General features: G+C 47.4%; 2 protein-coding genes across 3 annotated transcripts in view; one reads left to right on the plus strand and one right to left on the minus strand.

The window, feature by feature from the left end:
* Nucleotides 1-13,789, plus strand: part of PGS1 (phosphatidylglycerophosphate synthase 1) — a 48,030-nt gene extending 34,241 nt beyond the window's left edge. Inside the window, exon 10 of one of the 2 annotated variants that reach the window (XM_074971475.1) lies at nucleotides 13,041-13,789. The gene's annotated coding sequence lies outside the window, so the exon portion shown is untranslated. Of the gene's footprint in view, nucleotides 1-9,932; nucleotides 12,635-13,040 lie in introns of those variants that run through there. The other variant, XM_074971473.1, reaches the window with a different exon arrangement.
* DNAH17 (dynein axonemal heavy chain 17) overlaps nucleotides 1-23,648 on the minus strand; it is a 94,769-nt gene that overhangs the window by 4,515 nt on the left and 66,606 nt on the right. Inside the window, exons 51-72 of the mRNA XM_074971476.1 lie at nucleotides 22,967-23,128; nucleotides 22,034-22,267; nucleotides 21,277-21,441; nucleotides 19,893-19,988; nucleotides 19,287-19,504; nucleotides 18,723-18,930; nucleotides 18,296-18,411; nucleotides 17,339-17,531; nucleotides 16,616-16,851; nucleotides 15,570-15,692; nucleotides 14,251-14,455; nucleotides 12,999-13,163; nucleotides 12,690-12,830; nucleotides 12,378-12,548; nucleotides 10,578-10,700; nucleotides 8,924-9,117; nucleotides 7,510-7,658; nucleotides 7,225-7,352; nucleotides 5,665-5,892; nucleotides 3,781-3,972; nucleotides 2,610-2,789; nucleotides 1,969-2,151 (exon numbers count right to left, since the gene is read on the minus strand). Of these exons, the coding sequence (XP_074827577.1) occupies nucleotides 1,969-2,151; nucleotides 2,610-2,789; nucleotides 3,781-3,972; nucleotides 5,665-5,892; nucleotides 7,225-7,352; nucleotides 7,510-7,658; nucleotides 8,924-9,117; nucleotides 10,578-10,700; nucleotides 12,378-12,548; nucleotides 12,690-12,830; nucleotides 12,999-13,163; nucleotides 14,251-14,455; nucleotides 15,570-15,692; nucleotides 16,616-16,851; nucleotides 17,339-17,531; nucleotides 18,296-18,411; nucleotides 18,723-18,930; nucleotides 19,287-19,504; nucleotides 19,893-19,988; nucleotides 21,277-21,441; nucleotides 22,034-22,267; nucleotides 22,967-23,128 (3,810 nt within the window). The remainder of the gene's footprint in view (nucleotides 1-1,968; nucleotides 2,152-2,609; nucleotides 2,790-3,780; nucleotides 3,973-5,664; nucleotides 5,893-7,224; nucleotides 7,353-7,509; nucleotides 7,659-8,923; nucleotides 9,118-10,577; nucleotides 10,701-12,377; nucleotides 12,549-12,689; nucleotides 12,831-12,998; nucleotides 13,164-14,250; nucleotides 14,456-15,569; nucleotides 15,693-16,615; nucleotides 16,852-17,338; nucleotides 17,532-18,295; nucleotides 18,412-18,722; nucleotides 18,931-19,286; nucleotides 19,505-19,892; nucleotides 19,989-21,276; nucleotides 21,442-22,033; nucleotides 22,268-22,966; nucleotides 23,129-23,648) is intronic.

Raw genomic sequence — 23,648 nt, forward strand, 5'->3', positions numbered from 1 at the left:
TTGCCCCTGCACAGGCTGGCTCTCAAAACCATCAAGGCTTGAAGTGGCTCCTGTAATGAAGCTGGTGCTGCTCCCATGACTCTGAAAATGAGTGGCATGGTACAGCAAGAACCCAGCACAAGAAGACTTTCAGCTCACCCAGGGGAATGGCTGCAATACGCACTGCCTGATTAGCAGACAGCCCACTCTGTGACTATATGCTTTGTGTGGTTGTACGTGCCACATACCTGTTTACTGGCAGCCAAAGGGATATCAGCAGAGGTCAACAAAGAAGTGGAATGCAGCCTTAAAGACAGAGTGTTCTCGGGAAAATTAGTTTTAGCAGCTGCCTGCATTTCATTTTTATGGTTACAAATGTCACCTGCTCATAATCAATCAGCCCATAAATACTCTCTGCCACCTATCTCAAAGTACAGTAACTGAGCAAACTCCCCACATCACTAGTAATATTAATTATTTTACAGGCGTGGTGCTAGAATCATAGAACTGTTGGAATGGACCTTGAGAGGTCTTCCAGTCCCATCCCCTGCACTCCAGGCAGGACTAAGTATTATCTAGACCATCCCTGACAGGTGTTTGTCTAACCAGCTGTTAAAAAATCTCCAGTGATGGAATCCACATCCTCCCTAAGCAATTTATTCCAGTGCTTAACCACTCTGACAGGAAGTTTTCCTAATGTCCAACCTAAACTGCCCTTGCTGCAATTTAAGCCCATTGCTTCTTGTCTTATCCTGAGAGGTTAACAATTTTTCTCCCTCTTCCTTGTAACAACCTTCTATATACTTGAAAACTGTTATGTCCCCCCAGTTGTCTCTTCTCCAGACTAAACAAACCCAGTTTTTTCAGTCCTCCCTCATAGGTCACGTTTTGTAAACCTTTAATCATTTTTGTTGCTCTTTTCTGGACTTTGTCCAATTTGTCCCTATCTTTCCTGAAATGTGGCACCCAGAACTGGACACAATACTCCAGATGAGGCCTAATCAGCATGGAGCAGAACGAAAGAATTACTTCTCGTGTCTTGCTTACAACACTCCTGCAAATACATCCCAGAAGGATGTTTGCTTTTTTTTTTTTTTTTTTTGCAACAGTGTTAACTGTTGACTCATATTTGGCTTGTGATCCACTATGACCCCAGATCCCTTTCTGCAGTACTCCTTCTTAGGCAGTCTTTTCACATTTTGTATGTGTGCAACTGATTGTTCCTTCCTAAGTGGAGTACTTTGCATTTGTCCTTATTGAATTTCATCCTATTTACTTCAGACCATTTCTCCAGTTTGTCTAGATCATTTTGAATTTCAGTCCTGTCCTCCAAAGCACTTGCAACCCCTCCCAGCGTGGTATCATCCGCAGACTTTATAAGTGTACTCTCTATGCCATTATCTAAATCATTGATGAAGATATTGAACAGAACTGGACCCAGAACTGATCCCTGCAGGACCTCACTAGTACAACTCTGGATCCAAGGGGCAGGGTGGCTAATGTGCTTTGGAAATTCTTTGGTCCCACTGTCTCTTTATCCCCTGGCGGTGGGGGTGAGCAGCTCCCAGGTGCCTTAGGGCTCATGCAAAGCTGGGTGCAGGACTTGAGGCGATGGGAAGTGGCTGCCAGCCAGTGCAGCTGGAGGAGGAGATGTCGCTTTGAAAAAAGGAAGCCAGAGAAATTAACCATTTCCTCTCTCTCCTGCCCTACAGAATAATGCAGGAGGCTGCAACCCTCTAAGCCCTAACAGGAGTGCCCCTGTTCAGTTGCTGTGCTAGTCCATGGTAGTGCTGGGAATGAGAGTTTGATCAGGAGCAGTGAGGCACAAATGTGCGTAAGAGACTGTTTGAAGTTCTTTCACTGGTGGAAAATGGGGCTATTACAGTATGGAGCCTCCTCTTATTTGGTGTGTTTGTTTCTTCAAGAACAAACCAGTGGCTGTAGCAGATTAATTCCTGGTTAGTACCGAAGGACAGAAACGTTTCCTACCTTTTCCTCTCGGGACACACCCGACCCTCCTCCAGCATCAGACTCCTTGGGCTGCATTTCCAGAACTGTACGGAAAAGCTTTTCAGAAGTGACAGTGAGGAAGCCAATTTCAGCATTGGGGTGGAGCCCATAAAGGTATGGGCTCTCTGGGGGGAGGTTCTCATCAATGTATTCATGATAACCCTAAAAAACAGGGCAGATAGCAAACACTGAGTGACTAGATGCATATTCCTAGACAAGGCTTTTAAGACCTTTGGGCTCATCTGGCCCTACTCCATCATGGAATAGGATTCTTTGGTATTCCAGCCTAGAAAATATCGAAACCATCTCACAGTTTCCCAGTGAGGGTGGTGTAGACCTACTACCCTCCCTCACTAAGAAGATTTTACTCATGTCCTTCCTCAGCTTTGTCCTGGTTTATTACTGAACTGCTTTTTCTTGTCCTGCCACTCTCCCCCTGGGAATCACTCTACTGTTTCCATGGACTCTCCCCAGTGTCTCCTTATGTCATCTTCGTGGGGTTCTTTCCAGGTTCTGTAAGGCGGTGCTCTTATCACACATACATCCCCAAGAGAGCCACAGCCTTTTGACAGCTGCAGTGAACTGGGGAGCTCTCATAGAAGAGAAGAGCCTTTCCTCACCTTGTAATCCAAGTTGGGTGGAACTAAAAACCCTGGAGCCAAGGTCATTTCTCCCTCCAGCATCTCCACGTGGATGTATTCTGACAGGTAAGTTCTACACAACCTGCGATCCCAGTCATCTGTGATGTGTCCCCCATACATAATTTCACCAAAGAGATAGCGAAGATCATCCCATGGAACCTAGACGAGATGCCGAGTCAGTGCAAAGTGATTTCTATAAAAGGCATGTTCTGAAAGTCCCAGACAGCAGCGGGAAGCGTCACATGTCAAGTTAGCTTTGGTGTGCCCTCACCATGCAAGAGCAAGCCCTTGGAGTCAGTCACACGTGAGCAGCTCAGCATCAACATCGGGGCGGGGGGTAGGAGGGGGGAAGAGCAGCATGGCGCCCATCACCCTTTTGACCATGATCACGGAGGATTTCACCCCTCCCCAGCATGAAGACAGCCCCCAGAGTGGCAGATGAGTCTTTCCTCTGGATCATGTCTCTTTTCATCCCTGCTGAATTTAATTAAGCTTTTGCCACTTCCATAAGGCCTGGAGCAAGGAGCGTGCTCCTCCCCTGGCTTGGGACCTGTGGTTTCATTGCTGGGGGAGATTTTGCCTTCCAGCTGGATGTTCTCACATTTCAAATGAAAACACTGAAAGGCAAGAGGGCTGGACAATCTGAGCACACCCTGCTGCTGCCTCAGCTGATTTGCTAAACGTCCATCTTCCACCCGCCTAGGGCCCCTCGCTGGATTTGCGCACAGCCTGCTGCCAACCCAGCACACCGCACCTGCAGGCTTAGGACCATGTTAGAGCTCTGTTTTCAGACAAAGGCTGCCTCATACTACTCACTGAAGGTGAGTTGCAGTTTGCCTTTAAAGGTTCCCCTGGTTTTGCTATGCCCGGGACATACAGCTCACGCATCAGCCAGTTGCTGTTTGGTAGTGGGGCGGCAGCAGAGGGATCCTCCCCCAAACCTGTGGAGCTCCCGGCAGAGCCTTCTTCAGTCCAAAGGCTGTTGGAGCCCTGTGCTTCCACAATACTCCCCGCACCCAGGAAGGAGGCTGGGAGGGGGCCAAGAAGGGGAGGTCTAACAGCAGCGTCCTGCCTTTCCCCTGTAGTGCTGCTTTTTGTAACCTGGGAAGAATCACTCTGACTTGCTGATGTTCAACAAGCATGTTCTAACCTTGACATTAGCCTCCAGGTAATTATACAGCACGTTGATGGATATAGTCAGGTCTCCGTTGTTGAAAGGATAAGACCTATTCCAGCCCTGCGCACCAAACTTACGCCTTTCAGCTACCACCGCATGGAAGTAACAGAGAGCAAACAAGATGCACTTGAATTCAATTTCTTTGGTGCACATCTCTAAAGTATCCTAAAGCAGAAGAAAGAGGAAAAGAGGGTGCTTGTGTGCAGAAGAGGAAATGTCCCCAATGGGTGTCTGAATATAAAAAACAACTTCTCACAACTCGCCAGCAAAAACGGAGCTGAACCTTCTTTACCACAAAGTGCATGTAGGGGTCTCAGCTTAAGCATGCTCCCAATAGCCTACGTGTAGTCTCAGCAACATTCACTGCTGCTTGCACAGAATTGACTCATAGTACATTAGAACGTGTGAGACAGAAACGCCTGGCCTAGGCCACATACCTTACTATGATGTGTTTATAATCTGATGAGAAATGACCTCTTAATTCTAACTGCCTGCTCATTTTAAACTCTGGCACTCTACCCCTGAGTTAAAAATAACCCCAAGTATCAATGAGAGCAGTTGCGACGACAGCTGCTGGCCACAGGGCTCTGTCAAAGGGCAGCCGTGGTGCGTCAGGAGCAGGCAGTAGAGGTGTGTCTTGGTCAGGCTTCTTCCTAGACCTGTGTGATCTGTGTTGCCTCTGAAGTCACCTGTGGTACTTATGCACACCAGAATGACCGACAATCCTTCATTTCAGAAGCTCAGTGTAAAGTTCTAGAATCATATTTTGCACCAGGCCCAACAATGCTAAGATGTAGGAAAAAAGCATAAGTATAAACCCTGCCATGTTTTCTTCTAAGCAAGTCCAAGTTACCTAGTTATTCCTCAGCTCTGCTAGCAAGTACTAGCTTACACTGTATCATGTAGTGTGAAACCAATTCAGATAGGTTTGGAGAACACCAGTAAGCGAAACACCTGTAAAATCCAAAAACACTCAACAAGAATGCTGCACTCCGTTAATAAATTGGAGACCTCATCTGTGGCAAAGGGCCCTTCCCTGCTCTGAGTACCTGTGTCTTTGAGGGCCAAGGGCAGTAGGGCCCTTAAAAGGCTTCACCCGTTGGAAAGATTCTACCAGTTCTGGAGCGGGTCCCTGGAACTGGCGGTGGAACGTTCTAAGGGTACACACCATAGCATGCTGGAATTTTCCTTTATTTACAGGCAGAGAAGAAATGACTCTTGCAATGACAGACTATGGTATATTAGCCTCTGTTTATATTAGCCTACAAATAGAAACTTGCAGCCAGTCAAAACACACAGCTGCAGTAGAGTGCTTCTGTAATCAGACAGGCTTGGCATGACCTCACCTCTTAATACCCCCATCACTAGCAGTTTTACATTTAATTTTTATTTTATTTTTTTTTAATATTGCTGAACAGGCCTGTAAGGATTACAAATTTGCTCTGTCCCTAGTGAAATCTTATGTTATGGGAACACTGATAGGAACAGCCGGACATCACAAGGGTACCTTTTCCACTACAATGCAGAAAGCATACAAAAACTTTGAAAAAGCCCTGTAATTAACGCCAATGTGGTGAAAATGCCTTTATGAAGGGCATCAGTATGAATTAGTGCACTGAAAAGAACAGAGCTAAGAGGGATCAGACTAGATGACTTAGGGGTAAATGATGAATCTAAATGCTAAGAAATCCGTTTCCTAGGCAGGCTGCACTCACTCTCCTGGGGAGAAAAGCCAAAAAAGAGAGCAGCCTTACAACCGCTAATAAATTGCTGTGACTGCAGAAAAAAGTATACAGCAACAACAACAAAACAAACCCAACCAGCTTAAAAAAATAATCAGCCCTGTCATCTGAATACCTGAGTAAAGAGATCCAGTGCTTTGTGCAGGTTAGCATACATGCCAGTCGGGGGCTCATTGGTAATTTTAATGGCATTTTCCAAGAGTCCTTGAGGAATAATATGAGCGTCTGGAGTGGAAGCAGGTTCAGCACTCATAAACACTCTGTAATCCTGGTGGCTGCCAATGCTGTACCTCTCAACCTTCTTATCCAGTGTGCCCAGCCACTTTGCAACCAGGTGGATATTCTGCAACAGATACAATTTGACTTCACTTCTTGCTCCCAAATTTCAATCCCGTACAGCCGAAGTCCCTCACAGGGCTAGGTGAGAAGTGCTGTGATGGAGCCAATGATGCTATTTTACACCTCTTAGGCCTAGCGGCCCACGTTGTTCACTGTTGTTTCATTGGGACGTGATGCACTGACAAGGCCCCGTGCTTCCTCTGGTGACTTAGTCACCTGTTTAGATTTGATGCAGGTCAGTAGAAGCTGCCCACCAAACACTGTAGTCAGTGTCCTAGGATTTGTACCCATCAGCATCTTTTAACATTTGGATTAATAGACTGGAAGGCCAGCAGAGACCATTAGCAGCATCCAGTCTGTCCTCCCGCATAACATAGGCCACAACTTCTGGTTGATGTAGAGCAGTGGCTCTCAACCTTTCCAGACTACTGTTCCCATTTCAGGAATCTGATTTGTCTAGTGTAGCCCGAGTCTCACCTTACTTAAAAACTACTTGCTTACAAAAATACAAGGGTCACAGCACACTATTACTGAAAAATTGCTTATTTTCTCCTTTTTACCATATAATTATAAAATAAATCAACTGGAATATAAATATTGAACTTAATTTCAGTATACAGTACACAGAATAGTATACACAAGTCATTGTCTATATGAAATTTTAGTTTGTACTGACTTTGCTAGGGCTTTTTGTGTAGCCTGTTGTAAAACTAGACAAATATCTAGATGAGTAGATGTACCTCCGGAAGACCTCTGAGTATCCCGAGGGATATGTATACCCCTGGTTGAGAACCACTGATGAAGAGCACCTCTTTAGAAAGAAATCAAGCCTTGGTTTAAAGCTTCCCAAGTGATGGCGTATTCAACAGTGTTCTTCACTGAAACATTAGAAGTCCTTTACTAAATGATATACAGTACATGCTTCACCCAGCACTAAGCCATTCTCCTGGGTCCTGAATGCACTGCCTACCTCCACGGTAGTCTTAGCTTCTGCTGGCCCATGGGAGTTAAAGATCAGATGCAGCAAATCATGCTGGGTGGCAGGTGATGAGGTAGAAAGGTGATGTACTCCAGAATCTAAGCAACCAGGAAGTTGGATAACATGATAGCTAAAGGCATTCAATACAGACAAATGCGAGGTAATGTATTCAGGAAAGCAGAGTTCACCTTGAGAGGAGAGGCAGGAATTTTGAACAGCATGTGTGTTATGTAGAACTCTTTGCACTGACATTGAGAATTTCTGAATGTATAATGGGCTGCTCTAAATACTATTAGATTACTATAGAAACAATAAAGGTACACCAGAGAACCAACAATGCAATGGTGCTTCTAATACCTGAAGAATGACCCAGTGTCCTTCAATAGCAGCTACATCCAGAGCATTTTCTGCCACAACTTCCTGTCCTTGCCCTAGAGACACATTATGGATTTTTCCATTGTCAATGGTAAAGCCTAGCTTTCTTCCTGGGGAGGGGGGGAGAAATCCACAGGAATACATTAAAATTAAAAAAAATAAATCTGAAAATTGCATGCCTATGCAATGTCTGCTCTTTATTGATAACATCTTCCATGACTACCATGCCACAGACCCTACTGTTAGTGAAGAGGACTCTTGACTTACCCAGTGCCTCTACGTCTTTCAGTGGGTCAACCCCTGGAGAGAGGATAAAGAATATTGCAGTGGATGGGCTGCTCTCTTCATATGATTTAGAAAATTCAATACTTCTGCCTTCTACAAACTTACTTCCCATCTTCTCTTCCACAAAGTTTCTGTGAAAAAGAAGTTGATGCAAAATTAGTCCCAGACTTTTTATCCGATTTATTATAAATAACTTGAAGGGCTAGGCCATGTGTTTCTACAGTTAGCCTCGAAGGCAGATCAGGGCATAGGCTTTAAGTTCTGTATGAAAACTGAAAATATTCCTACAAAGGCTCAGGAGGTGTTAAGGGCAGGGAGTGGAGCTGCAAACCAAAATAATGCACAAAAATTTAATCTGAGCAAGGAAATCCCAGAGAAGAGCTGATAACAGAAAAACTGGATTACACAACATGCCTGGAGCTTTCTAAGGAAAGTATCTGGGCCAGATCTACACCATTGTCACCTTGAACCTGTAGCTTGTGTAACCCACACACCTCCTGGGTATGGTGGTCTGTCCCATCTAGTGGCACCAAGACCACTTAGAGAGAGAGAGATGAATGAGTCTGCTCTGCAGCCTTCGCGAACAGCCAGCTGGCTTTTAGCTCATGCTGTAGAGGCTCGTGCACTAAGATCCAGAGGCCCCAGGTTCGATGCCACCCGCCGATGACCAGGGTCTGTCAGTGTTACACTTGCACAGGCAAGAGTGTTCCCATCCCCACAATAAAAAGCGGTAGCTCCGCACCTCCAGTGGCTTTATACCTCCCTGCAGTGTGCCCCATCAGCATTGCCTTCTTACAGGGCGGAGATGACGGGGAGCCTGGGACAAACAGGCAGCTTCACTCCAGGAGAGTGCTTGAGGAGTTCTAGCTGAACAACACCTGCAGCAAGGGTCTGCTCTAGATACACACGGGGTGGGGTAGGAAGCCCTAGCAATTGCAGTGGGCATAGAGGAGGTCTCTGCCAGCAGAGCTGGCTGCAGAAAGGATGAAACTGAGGTGTTGGGGTACATGGCTCTTCTGTAGCCTTGGTGCCACACGTTCAGGATCACTACAGGGCGCTGGTGTGGCCTGGGTGCCTGAAGCTGGATGTCGCTTGGCACGTGTCCCACAGGAGGCGATATGCAGGACACGCTGGCTCTTCACAAGTGCACTAACAACCACGAACCCCCTTTTTAAAACGCCATTTTGGAATCATATTACCAGGTGACAGGCCGCATGCCGTCAGCTCGGTGCCTCATCCCCATGCTGCAGACAGGTGCAGTTACTGCACAGCTGCATGCTACATCATGTCCCATTTCTACTGCACCAGCATGAAATGCCTCTCCAGAATCATTCAGTGTAGGCATGCCAAGACCCTTCTTGACAGCACAGGGCCCTGCAGGATCAGGAGAGAATACCTGACTGCATAGGTCATTCTGTCTGGCCTCATGCATCTCATCATACACAGCTTCTGCAGAGCTAATTTATTCTTCCACTCCTTCGGGAACACTTCCTTCTCCGGCGCCTCCGACTCAACAAATTTTTTCCATCGCTTTGCCGAACCTTCAATATCGCTGTCCAAATTCTTGAACTCATCCATATCTGAGAGGACCTTCAAATACAGGAGAAAAGGGCCAGCTGCTTCGGGGTTCTAGTGCCTCCTCCTGCTCTGTGGCCCCAGTGGGATGGGCTTGCTGGAGACAGTGTGGCTTTTCACAGGTGTGGCTGACAGCAGACTCAAGTGCTGTGTGTTTCTTACAAACTGTAGCCAGTTACATGCTCTAGCCCAGCACCTGGTAGCCTTTTATTTTTATTTAAAGTTAATTTAAGTGATGAAGTGTAAAATCACTGGCTACAGCCTTCTGTGGCATCACACCTAGGCTGTGAGCTTTCAGTATAAAAATACTCAGATACTCCCTGGAACACTGACATAATCCAGATATTTGCTGCCACCTGAGAAAATGAGGGTAAGATGTGGCTAACATTGGATTCCTGTTGTGGGGGCTTGGGGGTTCTTATGGAGCAGGTGGAGATTCCGTGATGCACCCAAAATATGCTAACAATTTAGGCTATGCAATTATGCAAGAAATGAGAGGCACATGACAGGTCTGCTGTGATAATGGTGATCCATGGTCACCTTCCTTCTAGCCAGAGACCATCTCTGGAGACAGCTAATAGTGGCATGTGCAGGAGAAATGTTTAAGAGATAGACATGTCTGCAGCATAGAAGAGAGGTGTCTAAGCGCCAGACATGGCGCAGTTGGTGGTGCTGGCCCAGCCAGGGAGGCAGTGTAGGCACAAGAAAGGGAAGGATTATATTTGTGTTTTTTAAAACTCTCAACATCAGGCTCAGTATTTTTTAACACCGTCATATTGTCCCTCTAGATCTTATTCCATTTGCTGACTCTGACTTGCCTTACTCTCTAGGAGTGACACTGGCTCTCTACAGCACGTGCCCACTGAAGCCAATGGGAGGTCCCTGTCTGGAGCAAAGGCATACAGTGCAGCGGAGAGCTGCCGCGTGGCTGTGTGTATCTACTGGGCAACATCCGTAACTCAGGTGCCAGTCAAATAACCATGAACAATGTTGATTTTAACGCTGATACTTTCATAAACAAAAGGGACGTTAGCCGCTGCTCAGTAACACCTCTAAGCCTGGCTTCTTAGCTTTAAAATGATACCAACTTGAAGATGCCTTTCCAAGTGATGCTGGATTACACAGTGCTGCATAACTGACTGCTTCTCATGCTACCTTCTGCTATGGTGGCTACTTTGGTGACTAGAAAACCTCTAATGAAATAATCAGCTAATCAACATTATTTTTAGATAAATATTCCAATAACGTGACTGTTTTTGAGCATTTTTAAGAGCTACAACTCCCAAGGGTGTTAGTTTAACCAGTAATCTCCAGCATTATCAAACTTATCCTGTCTCCTGTTTCAACCTGCATATTACTGGCCTCACAATTGTGTGGCCTGGTTTATGGACTTCCATGGTGCAACGTCTTAGGCTATTCTATGTAGTGTTTACAACAGAAGAATTTGTACAAAGTGTTACATTCTTCAGACACACCTTAATTCCTCCCCATCCTTGAGATTGTAAGAAATCCACAGGGGACGTCAGTCCAGCCTTGAACGGAAAGCGCAAAAGAAAGTCCAGTTCAACCGGGTTCACTTCTTTCTTCATTAACAAAACCTGATGAGAAAGCAGAGATTACAATGCACAAGGTTACATAACCCATTTCTGAACAGCTGAACTGCTCTGTGTCACAAGCCCTATGCTCACACGTGCTGGGAAAATAGACATTGCAGAAGTGGTGCAGACACATGGGCTCCCAGAGGAATGGGCTGGACCCCTCAGGCTCTGGCGTTGGAACTCTTTGGGGGCAGGGCCATGTTTACTGTGTTTGTACAGAGTCTCGCACAATGGGGCAGGGACCTGGCTGGCCTCTCGGTGCGATGCCACTGTAAATGTTACAAAATGCATAACAGCAGCAGCACTGGAGAAGGCTTTTGCCCACCAAGACAAGCCCACCGGGACCAATGATGGGCCCACGATGAAGGGAGGAACCCCTGTGGCTTTGTCTGCACTAGCATTCCATTGGGATCATTACTGCCAGGCTGGGTCTGTCACCTTCCTGCTTCTGCCCCACTACTCTACCCAGTGCAGCCATAAGGGTCACCCCTTTCCTGTTGCTCTGACCAGAACAGCCCCCTCCCACCTGCCCCAGTCTCCTCCTCTTTGCTTCACCCTCACGCACACTTGGAGCAGCCCACCAAGCACTCTCCCCATCTCCAACTCACTTCTCCCAGGAACAGTTGCTACCTTGTGTTCTCCCACAGCATCTCAACTCCGCCCCTCCCCACATGTGCGGGCCCAATCCTGCCCATGCTGACTACAGGGCTCAGCGCTTACTTACCTGACTAGCTCTCTGGAGAGCAATGGGATTACTCCACTATTGAGCATTCCCTTGAGATGAAACCCGGGCCGCACTGAAGTCAGTAGGCATTTTGCCATTCTCTTCAGTGGGACCCGAGTGCCACACAAGGGCTTGATGCAGGAATCACTATGGCTCAATCATAACAGTCCCTTCTGCTCTCACCAAGTGTTGGTAGAACTGGGCCCCTGGGTTCAATGCAGTTGAGCACATTCTCAGGCATCCTAGAGGATACAGGCCTTAGGGCCTGAACCAAAGTCCACTAAAGCCTGGGGGAATCTTCCACTGACTTCAGTGGATTTTGGCTCAAACTTTAGGATGTAAATTTTTTGGGTGAGAGCATGTCTGACTGAGCCATGATTGTAAAACAGGGTGCATTTACACACCATCTAGAAGATTATTATTAAGGCTACGATTTTGGCATGGAGCTCACAGTGTTCATGGCAATTGGAATTTTAATAAAGTCTGTGACCCTTGTAATGATGGCTCTTGCGGGCCTGTCTCTCTGCTCTGGAAGTGGAGAGCTAGGCCATGTGGTCAGAGTGCCACTGGAGTTTAGTATCTCCACCCTTCCATAGCTGGAGATGGAAGGGCGGATGGGCCAAGTTTGATTGGTGTGGTGACGTAGCGCATGGGGTCACAACGCCCAGAGTGAGGAGCTGGACCCAGCCCTGTGGGACAGGAACTGCCAGGGCAGGTGGGCTCACACTCCAAAACCCCTCCCCACAGGCCATGACACTTCCCTGACTATGAGTTTTTTCCCTGCAGCTCTGACATAAATGTTTGCATGACAAAATTATATGAATAATAATTAAGGCTAATATGGGGGGACACATGCTTTGCCCCAGGAATAAGAGACCACCATTTATTACATATCTGAAAAGTTGTATTAGCTAGTAATTTTAACTGGAGTCCAGTTTGTTTATCCATATTACCTGAAAGGCAACTTGGGCCATGAAAATGAGTTTGTCTCTCTCAAAGAGTCCCCGTGCAGTGTACACAAAGACCGAGTAGGTGATCTCATCTGTTAGGTTTATCACCCGCTGCTTCACGTCATCAGCTGGAAGAGTTCGCTGGATGGCCTTCTCAAAGACTACGTCGAATGCCTAGCCAGAAATGGTTAGAGATGGGTACCTCGATTGTTGTTTTCAATAAAACACTCAGAATTGTAGCAACAATGGCCCTTGTGAATTCTTTGAAAATCTATTCAGTGACATATTACTGTCTGCCCCATATTTGTTAGTTACCTTTAATGAGAACTGGTAGATGGGGTCAATTTTGTTGAGGTCATTCAGTATAAAGTACAACAAGGATGCCCTTTCTGCAGCTGGCCTGTAGTTTTCTCTAGCTTCATTAATTTTAATTTCTGTAATTTTAGCTTCTCTCACCTTAAAAACAAACAATGTTACTACAGCAGCTTTGCATGTCCTCGAAAACAACGGGTCTCCCCGTCCTATCCCCTGCTTTGACAGAGTTGGACACCAAATTCATTTTCTAAAAGAAACTCTATTGGTTCCACAGTGTAACCCCCAGGAGTCTTGGGGCAGCTTTCTTACTTTTTCCTCAATTTCCATGGCTGTTCGCTTTGTTGTCTCTAGGTTCTCCACCAATGCAGTGTCTCCCAGGAAGTTTCCTGATGCAGCAGAGAGGCGGGCAAGCAAAGAATCTTCCAGCTCTTTCAAGAAAATCTTAAATTCATTTTGACTCTTTGTGAGATTTGCCTACAGCATCAATGTACAAAAGAGGAAAATTAATTAGCAAGGGATTTACAACTAAAGCTTTCATGGCATCAGTTTGGAGTGATTTAAACTAGGGACCCTTGACAGGCCCAATGAAATAATGCACCAGTTAGCAGGGGCTATTGCTGGTTTTATGTTCTTTTGCATATCAGTTTAGTTTATAATGTAGTTATGAGCTGTATAAGTCACTGAAGAAATGCCTGAATGTATTCTGTGTTTACAATGTTGCTGTAGTCATGTTGGTCCTAGGATAGGAAAAGGTAAAAGATATTACCTCATCTACCCTTTCTCTCAGAGCGTACTCTACACTTTTGTTTAGAATATATTAGCTGGACCTGCTAACTGCATCATGACATGAGAATGCCACTGACACGCTATCGTAACAGTGCCATACAAGGGAGAGGCAGGCCCTTCATATTTAAATCATAACACTCTAACGCATCCTAACCTTCATAGAGAATAGGGTGACCAGACAGCAAATATGAAAAATTGGGACAGAGTGTGGGGGGTAATAGGTGCCCATATAAGAAAAAGCCCCAAATATCGGGACTGTCCCTATAAAATCGGGACATCTGGTCACCCTAATAGAGAACCAGACAAGGAAATGACACTCCTGTCCCGTTATGGCGGGGTTGCAACTCCAGAGTGATGTCAGTTTAATGCATCAAAATAAAAATGATTGTACCCCACCATCTACTGTGGATTGCTGAGGTTGAATGGACCTGATGCTGCTTCCTTTTTTCCAAAGGGGTAGAGTTATTAGATATAATTTTTAGGAGATCATGTGTTGTCTATCGATCACTGTTACACATGTTATACATGTGACTGACCCACACCAATATTTATAATTTAAGGAGCAAATATATCAGAATATTATCACTTTTATTGGCACTGGAGATTTCCTGGAGAAAGTACCCAGCATAGATGACAGTGAGTCCTAATTAGGGCTCAGTCAGTTTTCTGTGAACAGTGTAGGTCTGGCTGGAATAGCATGTGTGTTTCGCTGTTTGTAAGTAAAGCTACAGCAGGCTCTACCATGCTACCTTCTCTCTAGTAATAGCATCGATACCTTCAGTTGCTCTAGATCTGGTCTCTCTTTTGCAACTACTGCCGCCAACAGCTGATCCTCCAGTCCATCTCTGGTTACCAGGAAGTTAATTAAAGTGCACTGAGCCTGCATCTCTGGCTTGTAATGGGGGTTAAAGTATTTGGTGTGCAGAATCAAACGGAAGTCTGGATGGTATTCCACTTCTTTATCGCCTATCTTAATGTATCTGTTTAGTTAATTAAACAAGTGACTTTTGGTAAGTGCTAAACCATTTGGCATTAAACAAACCAACACAGACACTACCCATCCTACCAATGCCCTAACTGCTAGTTATGAGAGATTCGTTACTTTGAGCCCCACTTTACTGGAGCACATACAAATACACAGCTCTGCAGCAGAGGATGGACTAGGATTGTCCCAGCAGCTGGAGGGAGTTAGGTGCTCAACTCCCGTTGGACTGCATCTAGGTTTGAGCATTTAGCTCCCTGAGACTCCTTTGCAAATGCCAGCCTGACAGTCTCCATTCAGACAAAGTCCAGCAAAGAGCGGGCCGGAAACTGATAGGGCCAGGGTACAGTAATCCCATCAAGCAGTGACTCAGTCAGGCTGTGACTGAGGTCAATGGGAAAATTCCTGCGGATGTCAGTGGGTTTTGGACCAGGTGCTAAGACAGCCCCCTTAGTCAATAATTATTAACTGCCCCCCCCCCCCCATCAGACAGCAGGAGGGAGTTTTCAGAGAGCGTTGAATGGAGTGATGAACAGGCCTGGAGAAGGGACTTGAGAGGGGCAAAGAAGCAGGAGTGGGAGAAGGGACCAGGAGGCCGGTCACTGGGGTAGTTCTCAAGGAAAGCCCCGCTGCTGGGGATGTACCTGCATCTGCCATTTAGTGTAAAACAAAAAAAATCTTGTTGTTTATTTCACTTTATTGTGCAGCCCAAGCACCTGTAAAGGCTTCTGCTCTAAAATCTTTAACCAAGTGTCACTCAGTGGCCCAGAAAATTAGCGTTTGTGGTAAAACACAATAAGAGGGACAGTGAAAATCCTCCCAAGGAAAGGGTTGTTAAAAAGGGAGGGAAAACTGGTCAGAGAGTCACATCTCTGCCCAGAAAGGTCTGGTCCCAATCTGACAGCACATTTCAGTGGGTTGAAAATTGAACTGCTCAGAGCAGAGGATTTTCAAAGAGGCTTGCTAACCATCTGTCTTGGATGGTTTAGAGACAGCAAATGCTGCATCTTGGCAGGGGGTCACACTTGATGATGCTTGCGGTCCTAACTAACCCTTTGATTCTATGATTGAAGCACCAATTCCTTTGTCAAGAGGAGTGAGAATACACTTACTTTCCCTTTTTGATGGTGTTCCTGCCTAGCAAAGGGTCCAGCACAGGCTCCACTGTCTCGCCGATGTTCTCAATGAGCAGGGGGTGTCCATCTGAAATAGCTTGCTCAATGATATCCAGATAGCTGCAGCACATTTGAGAAGAGCCTTAGTCATGCAAACATGGCCCCAGAAAGCTCTATGCGAAGAGGGAGGAGCACCAGCACCCTCCAGACCCTCACACACCAAGGTGGCTTGCCAAGGTAATCCCAGTTCTCTGCAGAAGTCTACAGAGCAACGCATGCTGAAGAAGCCGAAGGCCCTGTTCAAACAGAGGATCCAAAGGGACCCATCACGGGCAGACTCAGGATCCAATTAATCATTCAGACTACGTTGACCAGGGAGGCCCAGCACGGTCAGATGCACAGGGTCTGACAAAGGACTGAGCAGCTCAGATCTGAAGAGCCTCTTATCTCTGGCCCATATGGCCCAGGGCTGCTGTCTGCACCAGGACATAGCCAGCCAGGGGCATAGCCGGCAGTCAGTGCACTGGAGGCCTGGTTTTCCTTACACTTCTTTCTCTTGCTATCCAGAGTGCTCCAAGTGCTCTGAGGACCTGGCCTCTTGACACACAGGCCAACGGGCCAACCCCCCCTCCCTCCTGCAGGATGGGAGAAGATCTGTGGCGAGGCTCAGATCCCAGAGCAGAGAGGAGACTGGGTTCCACATCTGCTCAGGAAGTGAGGGGGTGGGGGCAAGGGTACCCCTGGTTCTGGAATGGTGGAACAGCAGAGACCCATGCCTCCATGTGCTCTCTGTGAGGCTCTGCAGAGGACATGGCACAAAGGATAGTAATTGATATATAAAACAAGCACTGAAGATTCTCAGAATAAACCCAGTCAGGGGTCTCCTTGCACAAATAAGGTCACAGGAGACGGTTCTGCTGGACCGGGCGCTGCCTGCTTGGTCTTATCGTTAAGGCATGTCTTTCCGGCAGCGGAGCTCTGCAGAGTATTGAGAGGGCAAATGATCAGACAGCTGTGTAAAGAACCAACGTGCCCAAACAAACCTTCTCTGTCCCAGTCTGATTGCTTTCAGCTCTTCTCCATATTTGTTTTTAATCCATTTGACCCCTTGTAACTGGGCATCCACAATGAGAGGCCAGCGCTCTGTGTTGCACAGAATCGTGGCATTTTCTGTAGACATGCGGTCACTGGGCAGCCCTTGGTTATTCCAAGTAGCGATATCCGCATCATCAGTCAGAAGGCTCAAAGGATCCAACCCTGGTGTAACAGGAATTGGCACCTGCAACACAAAAGGTATCTCTGAAGCACCTGCTGATCTAGGGTTGCAGGTGAGACTCTCTCTAGCTCATCTCAAACTACCGAGCACTAAATTATTTAACAAGGTAAAGGCCCACGAAAGCTTATGCTCTAATAAATGTGTTAGTCTCTAAGGTGCCACAAGTCCTCCTGCTTTTTTTGCGGATACAGACTAACACGGTTGCTACTCTGAAACCTTTAAAACACCAAGACCATTCTGAGGTAAGGCAGCTGTGCCCCATGTCAGCTGGAGTCCATTTTAAAATGCATGGTAATGCATTCCCATGGTACCCAAGTCCATCAGAGGGTGCCACGGGCACAGGCTAAATCACAGCCCCTTGTGGGATCTTCACAAATACAACGTAAGGGGGTGAGAAACTGTATACCAGCCCTATGCTCAGCGTACACTGCTTTTCCCAGTGGCATGAAACAAATGCCATGGGCTTTATGTCTGTGCTAGACTGATTTACCTTCAACTCATTTAAGTATGGTATCCAGTACTTGTCCATCAGCTCCGTCCTGTATTTCTTAGTGAAATAGCCAACATACGAAACAAAGGCTGAAATCAGCAGGACATCTCCACACAAAGTCTTCTCCTGCTCTCGGAAGTTTTCCACAGACTCAGCCCAGCGAACGTTTTCCGAAGCTAACCCTCCAACAAGCCTGCGGTGACGTTTCAAAGGAGACAAGTGTATTATTGTGACTGAATTGTGGCACCCCATGGCCCTGCACAGACCTTAGGTAGATACGTGGTCCTGCCCTGGCCTGGAGAATTTACAATGTCTCCTAGGAGTAACTGCAGAGGCTGGAAATATCAACAAGCTCTGCATATTTGTCCATTTAAAAAACTTCCTTGTGAGCTCTCCAAAAAGATTTTTGGGGCTGCAGCTCCAAGAAGCTGGCTCCGGAGGGCTCAGTGGCTTATGGAGCTTCCCAGTGACTGATATTCTTAGATAGATAAATAAAAATATTCACTACAGTACTAGTTTTGCACTGCCACTGTTTGCACAAGTCTTGAGTAATTATGGCATAAGCAGGGGGAGATTGCTTCCAAGGCCTGTGGAATGGATAGTAACTGGGCAGCGTTACAAAGAAAGCTCTTGATGGGAAGAACATCATTGACTGAAAACATTGACTATTATACTGACAAAACTTTAATTCTATTAAACCAATTACTAAAGATACATATTCATGTCAAGTGACCATTCCTAAGTGAGGCAACTGAAATTATGCCCATATCAGGGATTTTTCAGTGCGTTCATCTTTGTCTTTCGTACCATTCAAAAGAGTTTCTTCCCCCAGGAGGTGATGTTAGAGAATCTCAGGTCTGATAATTAAACAGCTGACATTGAAGATTGGTGGTTGAACAGTCTTGGCAAGTGCCAGGGAAGTGCGTTATGAGCTGGGTGTTGACAGTGGCACTGTACCTGTTTGCTAAGGTGATGACTCTGTTAGTAGCATCAGCCTCTTGTTGGCATTTGATTTTTTCAGCTGTTGCCTTTTCAAATTCTGCTGTTAGAGTTGCCAAGTTGGCATTTAGGTCCTTTAAAAACAAGATGTTTGCAATTATCTATTAAATATGGAACCTGAGAGTGCCACACGATACACAGGAGGAGGGAGAAAGCTCTGCATGCACTTGTGACTCCATGGTATCAGTTACAAAGCAAGTCTCTCCTACCTGGACTTCACAGACTCCTAGGAATCTGTCTCGCCTACCTTTGGCTTCATTCTCTGATCCACAGTTTAACCATTTATTACCAACAATGGATGGCAACCAATTTAAACAGAGATATTGACTCAGGTAGCAAGTTTGTGGTTGGATTATTTTGCCAGTGAGAGTAACAATGCACTTACTGCAATCTTGTTTTTAATGTGACCAAGTTTATCTTGTGCCTCTGCCAGTTCTGCATTAGCCTCCTCTAGCGCCTGCCTCTTGGGTGCGACGTCACAGTAGACTTCATAGAAGCGAACAATATTTAGACACCAGGAGCACAGACCTGCTGCAGCTGTTGACTTTGAGAGTATGAACTCCGGGTCAAAGGTTGGATCTGACTGATAGGGCCTGAAGAGAGAATACAAATCAAGATAGCATTAAAGGAGATGATGTTGGCTAATCTGGGTTAAGACTTGGATTCTCCTCTGGGGCCTTGGACAGGTTAAAAGTAGTCACTGATTTAGGGTGCCCAGTTTAACCCACCAAGGGCCTGGTTTTCATTAATGCCTTTGGCTCTGGTCCCAGAACTGCCTCATGACTGAGAGATTCCAGTGATGGCGCATGGTTCTGTGAAGACAACTGCATAGCAGTGGGTGTAGCCGTGCACAGAGACTGCATTGACAAACACTCAGGGACAAATAAATGTGACCCCCCATTTTCATTCAAGGCCTGCCTCGGTGGGCTCTCGCACACATTTCACTTACTTAAATGCTTTCAGACAGGGTTCAGGAATGTGCTCTTTATCAAACTTCTTTAAGGAATCCAGGAAAGAATCTACTTTCCCCATCATGATTTTAGCTGCCTTCCAGCTTTTGTCCTTCGGTATCCTGCCCCCTGGAGCTGTCAGTATCATCACAGCTGCTGTGACATTAACCACTGCTTCGGGAGGTGAACCAAAAGACTTCAGCTCTGTCAGGTTGTTCTAAGGAGAACAGAAAAGACTGATGAGTTTTGCACAGGGTGGAGAGTACTGAAAAGTGAAAGTAACACATCTAGCTTTCAACAAAGCTTTGAATCCAGTTAGTCTGGTTCCCACCAACAGGGCCATGCGCAGGAATTTAAATTTCACCCCTTTTGGAGGTGGGGTGCACAGAAACTCGCTCTCCCCTTCTCCTCACCCCTGGCCCTGGGAGGAGCTTGCTGCCCCCGGGCCCACCGCAGCCCCAGAGCAGGGGGAATACTGTGTCGCTCATGATTACTGGGGGGGCTCGTGCCCTGCTTGCCCCCTCTTGTGCACGCCCCTGCCTACCAGCCAGAAGGTAAAAACTAACTAGGGAAATAATTTCCACCCCACTCAGGCAAGTATTTACCTTATTGAGAGTGTCAAGAGCTTCTTGTGCTGCTAATAGAGCAGGCTCCGCTTTAGCCAAGTCCGTCTCACAGGCTCTTTGTTTTTCGGTTACGTTCTGACGGAGCAACACAAACAGTGAATGCAGGGCTGCGGGGGGCTGGGCTCTGTCTTGTTCCCATTTCACATCACAGCTGGGGTGAGCTTGCCCCTGGCTGGCCCTCTGAGAAGATGGGCTCAGGCTCGATGGGCTTGAATGGTCCCCGGGGAGGAAAGCCCTCGAGCAGTGTGGACAGGCCCAGCAGGGTGGCGTGGGAGAACTTGAGTTGCCACAGCCCTGCTGCCCTGCCCTGCCTCAGTCTGCAGGGCGGTCAAGCCATCCCGCACACAAGCACTAACTCCGGACAGGGACGGAGATGGCTCTGTCGGAGCTCGTTAGAAGCAGGGCACTTGGCGGGAGGGAGGCCCAAGTTATCTACAGAATGAGGAATTCACACTCGGGGCAGAGGGAGCATGTTGAGCTGAATGGCAGCTTATTCAAGGGTGCCAGTTTGTCCCTTTCTCCCCCAAGTATCCCCACGCTTTCTCCTGTGCTGCCCCTATGGGTGGAACAACCTCACCCACCAACGGTAAAGCCACTGCTCTCTCCCTCCCAGTCACAGCTCACGGCTAAGAGCTGCCACAGAACCCTGCCAGCTGGCGATGGCCAGGCAGGGGCCATGCAGGGATGCCTGCTACCCCGTTGCTTATCTCCAATAAAAATAACCCCAACACATACACTCTCTATCTACAACATGGGCACAGGGTGAATCCAGAATAACGGAGCTCCTGGTCCTGTGAACCTGACGCCTCCCCACTCCTGCCCCCGCCCTACCGCCATCCTCCTCTTGGATAGGGAGACCTTTGGGACAGGGACTGGCTGGTACTGTCTGTCTGTACAAAAGGGGCTCGCTCTCACCTGGTTGGGCCCCTAGGGGCCTTCCCAAAGTACAGTAATAACCAACACTTCTCGGTAGACGTCTAGGGAAGAATGTGAGCTGCAAGAGGTGTAAGTGCTAGGTGTGTAAAAGAACCTTCACAGCCCCTATTGTTTCTGGGGTACATGCACGTAGCTCACTGGGCTGGGGACCAAGCCAAGGCTTCAGGGTCCTGGTCACTAAGTATCAATTTGGAAGGAAAGTTGTTTTTCTGCCTCTCCAGATTTATTTCCCCTGTTGCAGTACGGCAGCTGGCAGCAGGGATGCGCTGAAACGCCTTCAACACACACACCTGGGCTGCCCCATCCGAGCAGCTTTCCCTGTTAGTCAGTAGCTGATGTCCCCAGCCATGGAGCCTCTTGTGATGGTGCCATGGCAGGAGAGAAGCTTTAGCTGAATGCACTGTTGTCCTGGGAGATGTGAACATACCGTGTTAATGACCTGAACCTTCAGCTCCTCCTCATCAGCAATCATCTTCTCCTTGCTCACTTTCTCAGTTTCAACACCTACTACCTGGATCAGTTTATCTGCATCCTCATTCTTCTGCTTCAGCTCCAGCTCTTGGACAGCAAGTTTGGCTTTTAGGTCCTCAACCTATACAGAGTACAGTAGAAATAGGAACAGTCTGCTCCCAGACACAGGAAACCAGCTAGGCATAGGAAGGCAACACCTGGTATCTATGGTTGCTTTTGAACTATTTAGAGAAAAGATGGTTTCAAGTCGTAAAGGAGACAGAAACAGGCAAGGGAAGCACCACGACCACTGCTCAGTTATACCAAACAGATCATTCACCATTCCACATCCTCCCAGTCCCGCTGCATCTGTTGTCTTTACCTGTTGTCTCTCATCACACATTAAGGCTGTGAACCCTCTGGGGCAGGGACAGTCGTCGTGATGTGTGTGCAGCCCCTGGCAGAATGGGGCTCTCAGGGCCACCACAAGTAATGATGTCACTGCTCACCCAGTGTTTCCAGTATAGAGGACAAAGCCGTGGGACTTGCAGTAGCACACAGAATGGGGATGGATCCCAGACATGGGCTCCCTGCCCATTTGCTGTAACTGACTCTGGTCTCTGCCAAGATGAAGAGAACTAAAACATTTCCTATCTCACTGGCAGCCCCAAGCACTGACCACCAAAACCTCGGGATCGGAATGGATGGGTGAAAATGTCCCTGGGCACACGTACCTGGGAAGAAGTACTCTGAAGTTTCATTAAGCCATTCTCCAACCTGTCAGTTTTTGCAATGAGCTCTCTTCTCTTTTTAGAGAGCAGGTTCTGGTAAAGTTTTATCAGTTCCAGAAAGGTTTTCGGTGTTGTATAGTTATAGCGCCGCTCAGTGGCCAGGTAGACTTTGGACATCTCATTTACAGTTTTGTGGACATAGGACATAAACTGACCGATGGAGATCTTGACTTCTGGCTGCAATAGGACCCATACATGCAATCAGTTACCCCGTTACTAAGTACAGGCTCATTATAGACATTCAATGCAAACCTCTGCCTTCATGTAATGTGAAAGTTACTTATTTAAATACCAACACCCAGGGTAGGCAAAATAACACCAGCTTGCCCACGGCATTGCTGTACACTAAATAGCAGACTAATCATTGAAAGTATGAGTTAAGTTATCACAATTAATATTACTCAGGTCCTTAACTTTTGCATTCCTCAAATTCTGTATGTCTGCGGATAACCTTTGGTGCATTAGCAGAGGGCCTAACTTTTTCGAATATTTGATTTCCCTGGGTATTGTGGGTGCGTGTTTGACAGGGACAAAGGAGAAAAGAGAGAGAAGAAGGTTTATCCAGCATATGTGCTTGGCAAGAAGGCTGCAGCTGCTCCTTTCCTTCATGCTGTGAACTCTGCGTGCAGCTCACAGCCTGAGGTTCCCACAGCATCTGGACGCCTGGGATTCAGCTAAAATGAAGCAGAAAAGCAGCAATGGAGCTTTCCAGGGGTTCTCACGTTCGCTGTTGGGCCAAATGCCCCTTCGCGTGCGGAGGGCGAAGCAACCAGGACCCTGAGATTGTCCGACGGCTCACTCGTTGCCAATCAGACTGGTTCATGACACCAGCTGCTAGGGACCACAGCACTTCAGGCCAAGCAGGCAACTGCTCACCTCAATTCCCTCCGTTTCCTCCAAGAATCTGCCACTGACGGACACCAGAGCATCCTCAGGCCACTCGTGGAACCAGTCTATGGCCGTGCAGTTGACCACAGCAGGGAATTTCCTTGCGCGTCCCCGCAGCGTAGAACCCACAGGAGAGAAGCACAGGATGACCTGGGACCACAGCACATTACAGCACATGTGACAAGCTGGCATCGAAACAGAAAGACGAACACAGGGGCCAGATGTCCTGCTGCACCCAGCACCTGTTCAGCACAGCGGGGGGCTCCCTGGTGGCTGCTGGACCGTACAGCTGGTTCTGCACTGGCCTGATGCAGTGCAGCTGAAAGGCTGCTCTAACCAATGCCAGCGGCCTGTATCCTCCATGGAGCTGTGTAGTGCACAGTGGTGCTCTAGCCAAGGTCCCTTCACACTCTCTACCAGGGCTGCTGTCTCCACACCAGCTGGGGACTCCTTAAAGCCAGCACAGGCCTCAGCTGGAGACGCCCGGCCAGTGTACAGCCCTTTTGAGCTGCTGGCGCGGAAGAGAACCTGGTGCACATTCTCTGTGTGTGTTTATCACAGCACATGGGCTAAGCGTAACTCAACGCAGATTCACTTCCCTGTGTGCAAGGATCCATGGCCAGGCTTGCTGCCACACTGCTCTGTAGGCACCAGGGGGATGGAGTCTGGC

Source organism: Natator depressus, chromosome 14, assembly GCF_965152275.1.
Source record: "Natator depressus isolate rNatDep1 chromosome 14, rNatDep2.hap1, whole genome shotgun sequence".
In the NCBI taxonomy this organism is placed as follows: Eukaryota; Metazoa; Chordata; order Testudines; family Cheloniidae; genus Natator; species Natator depressus.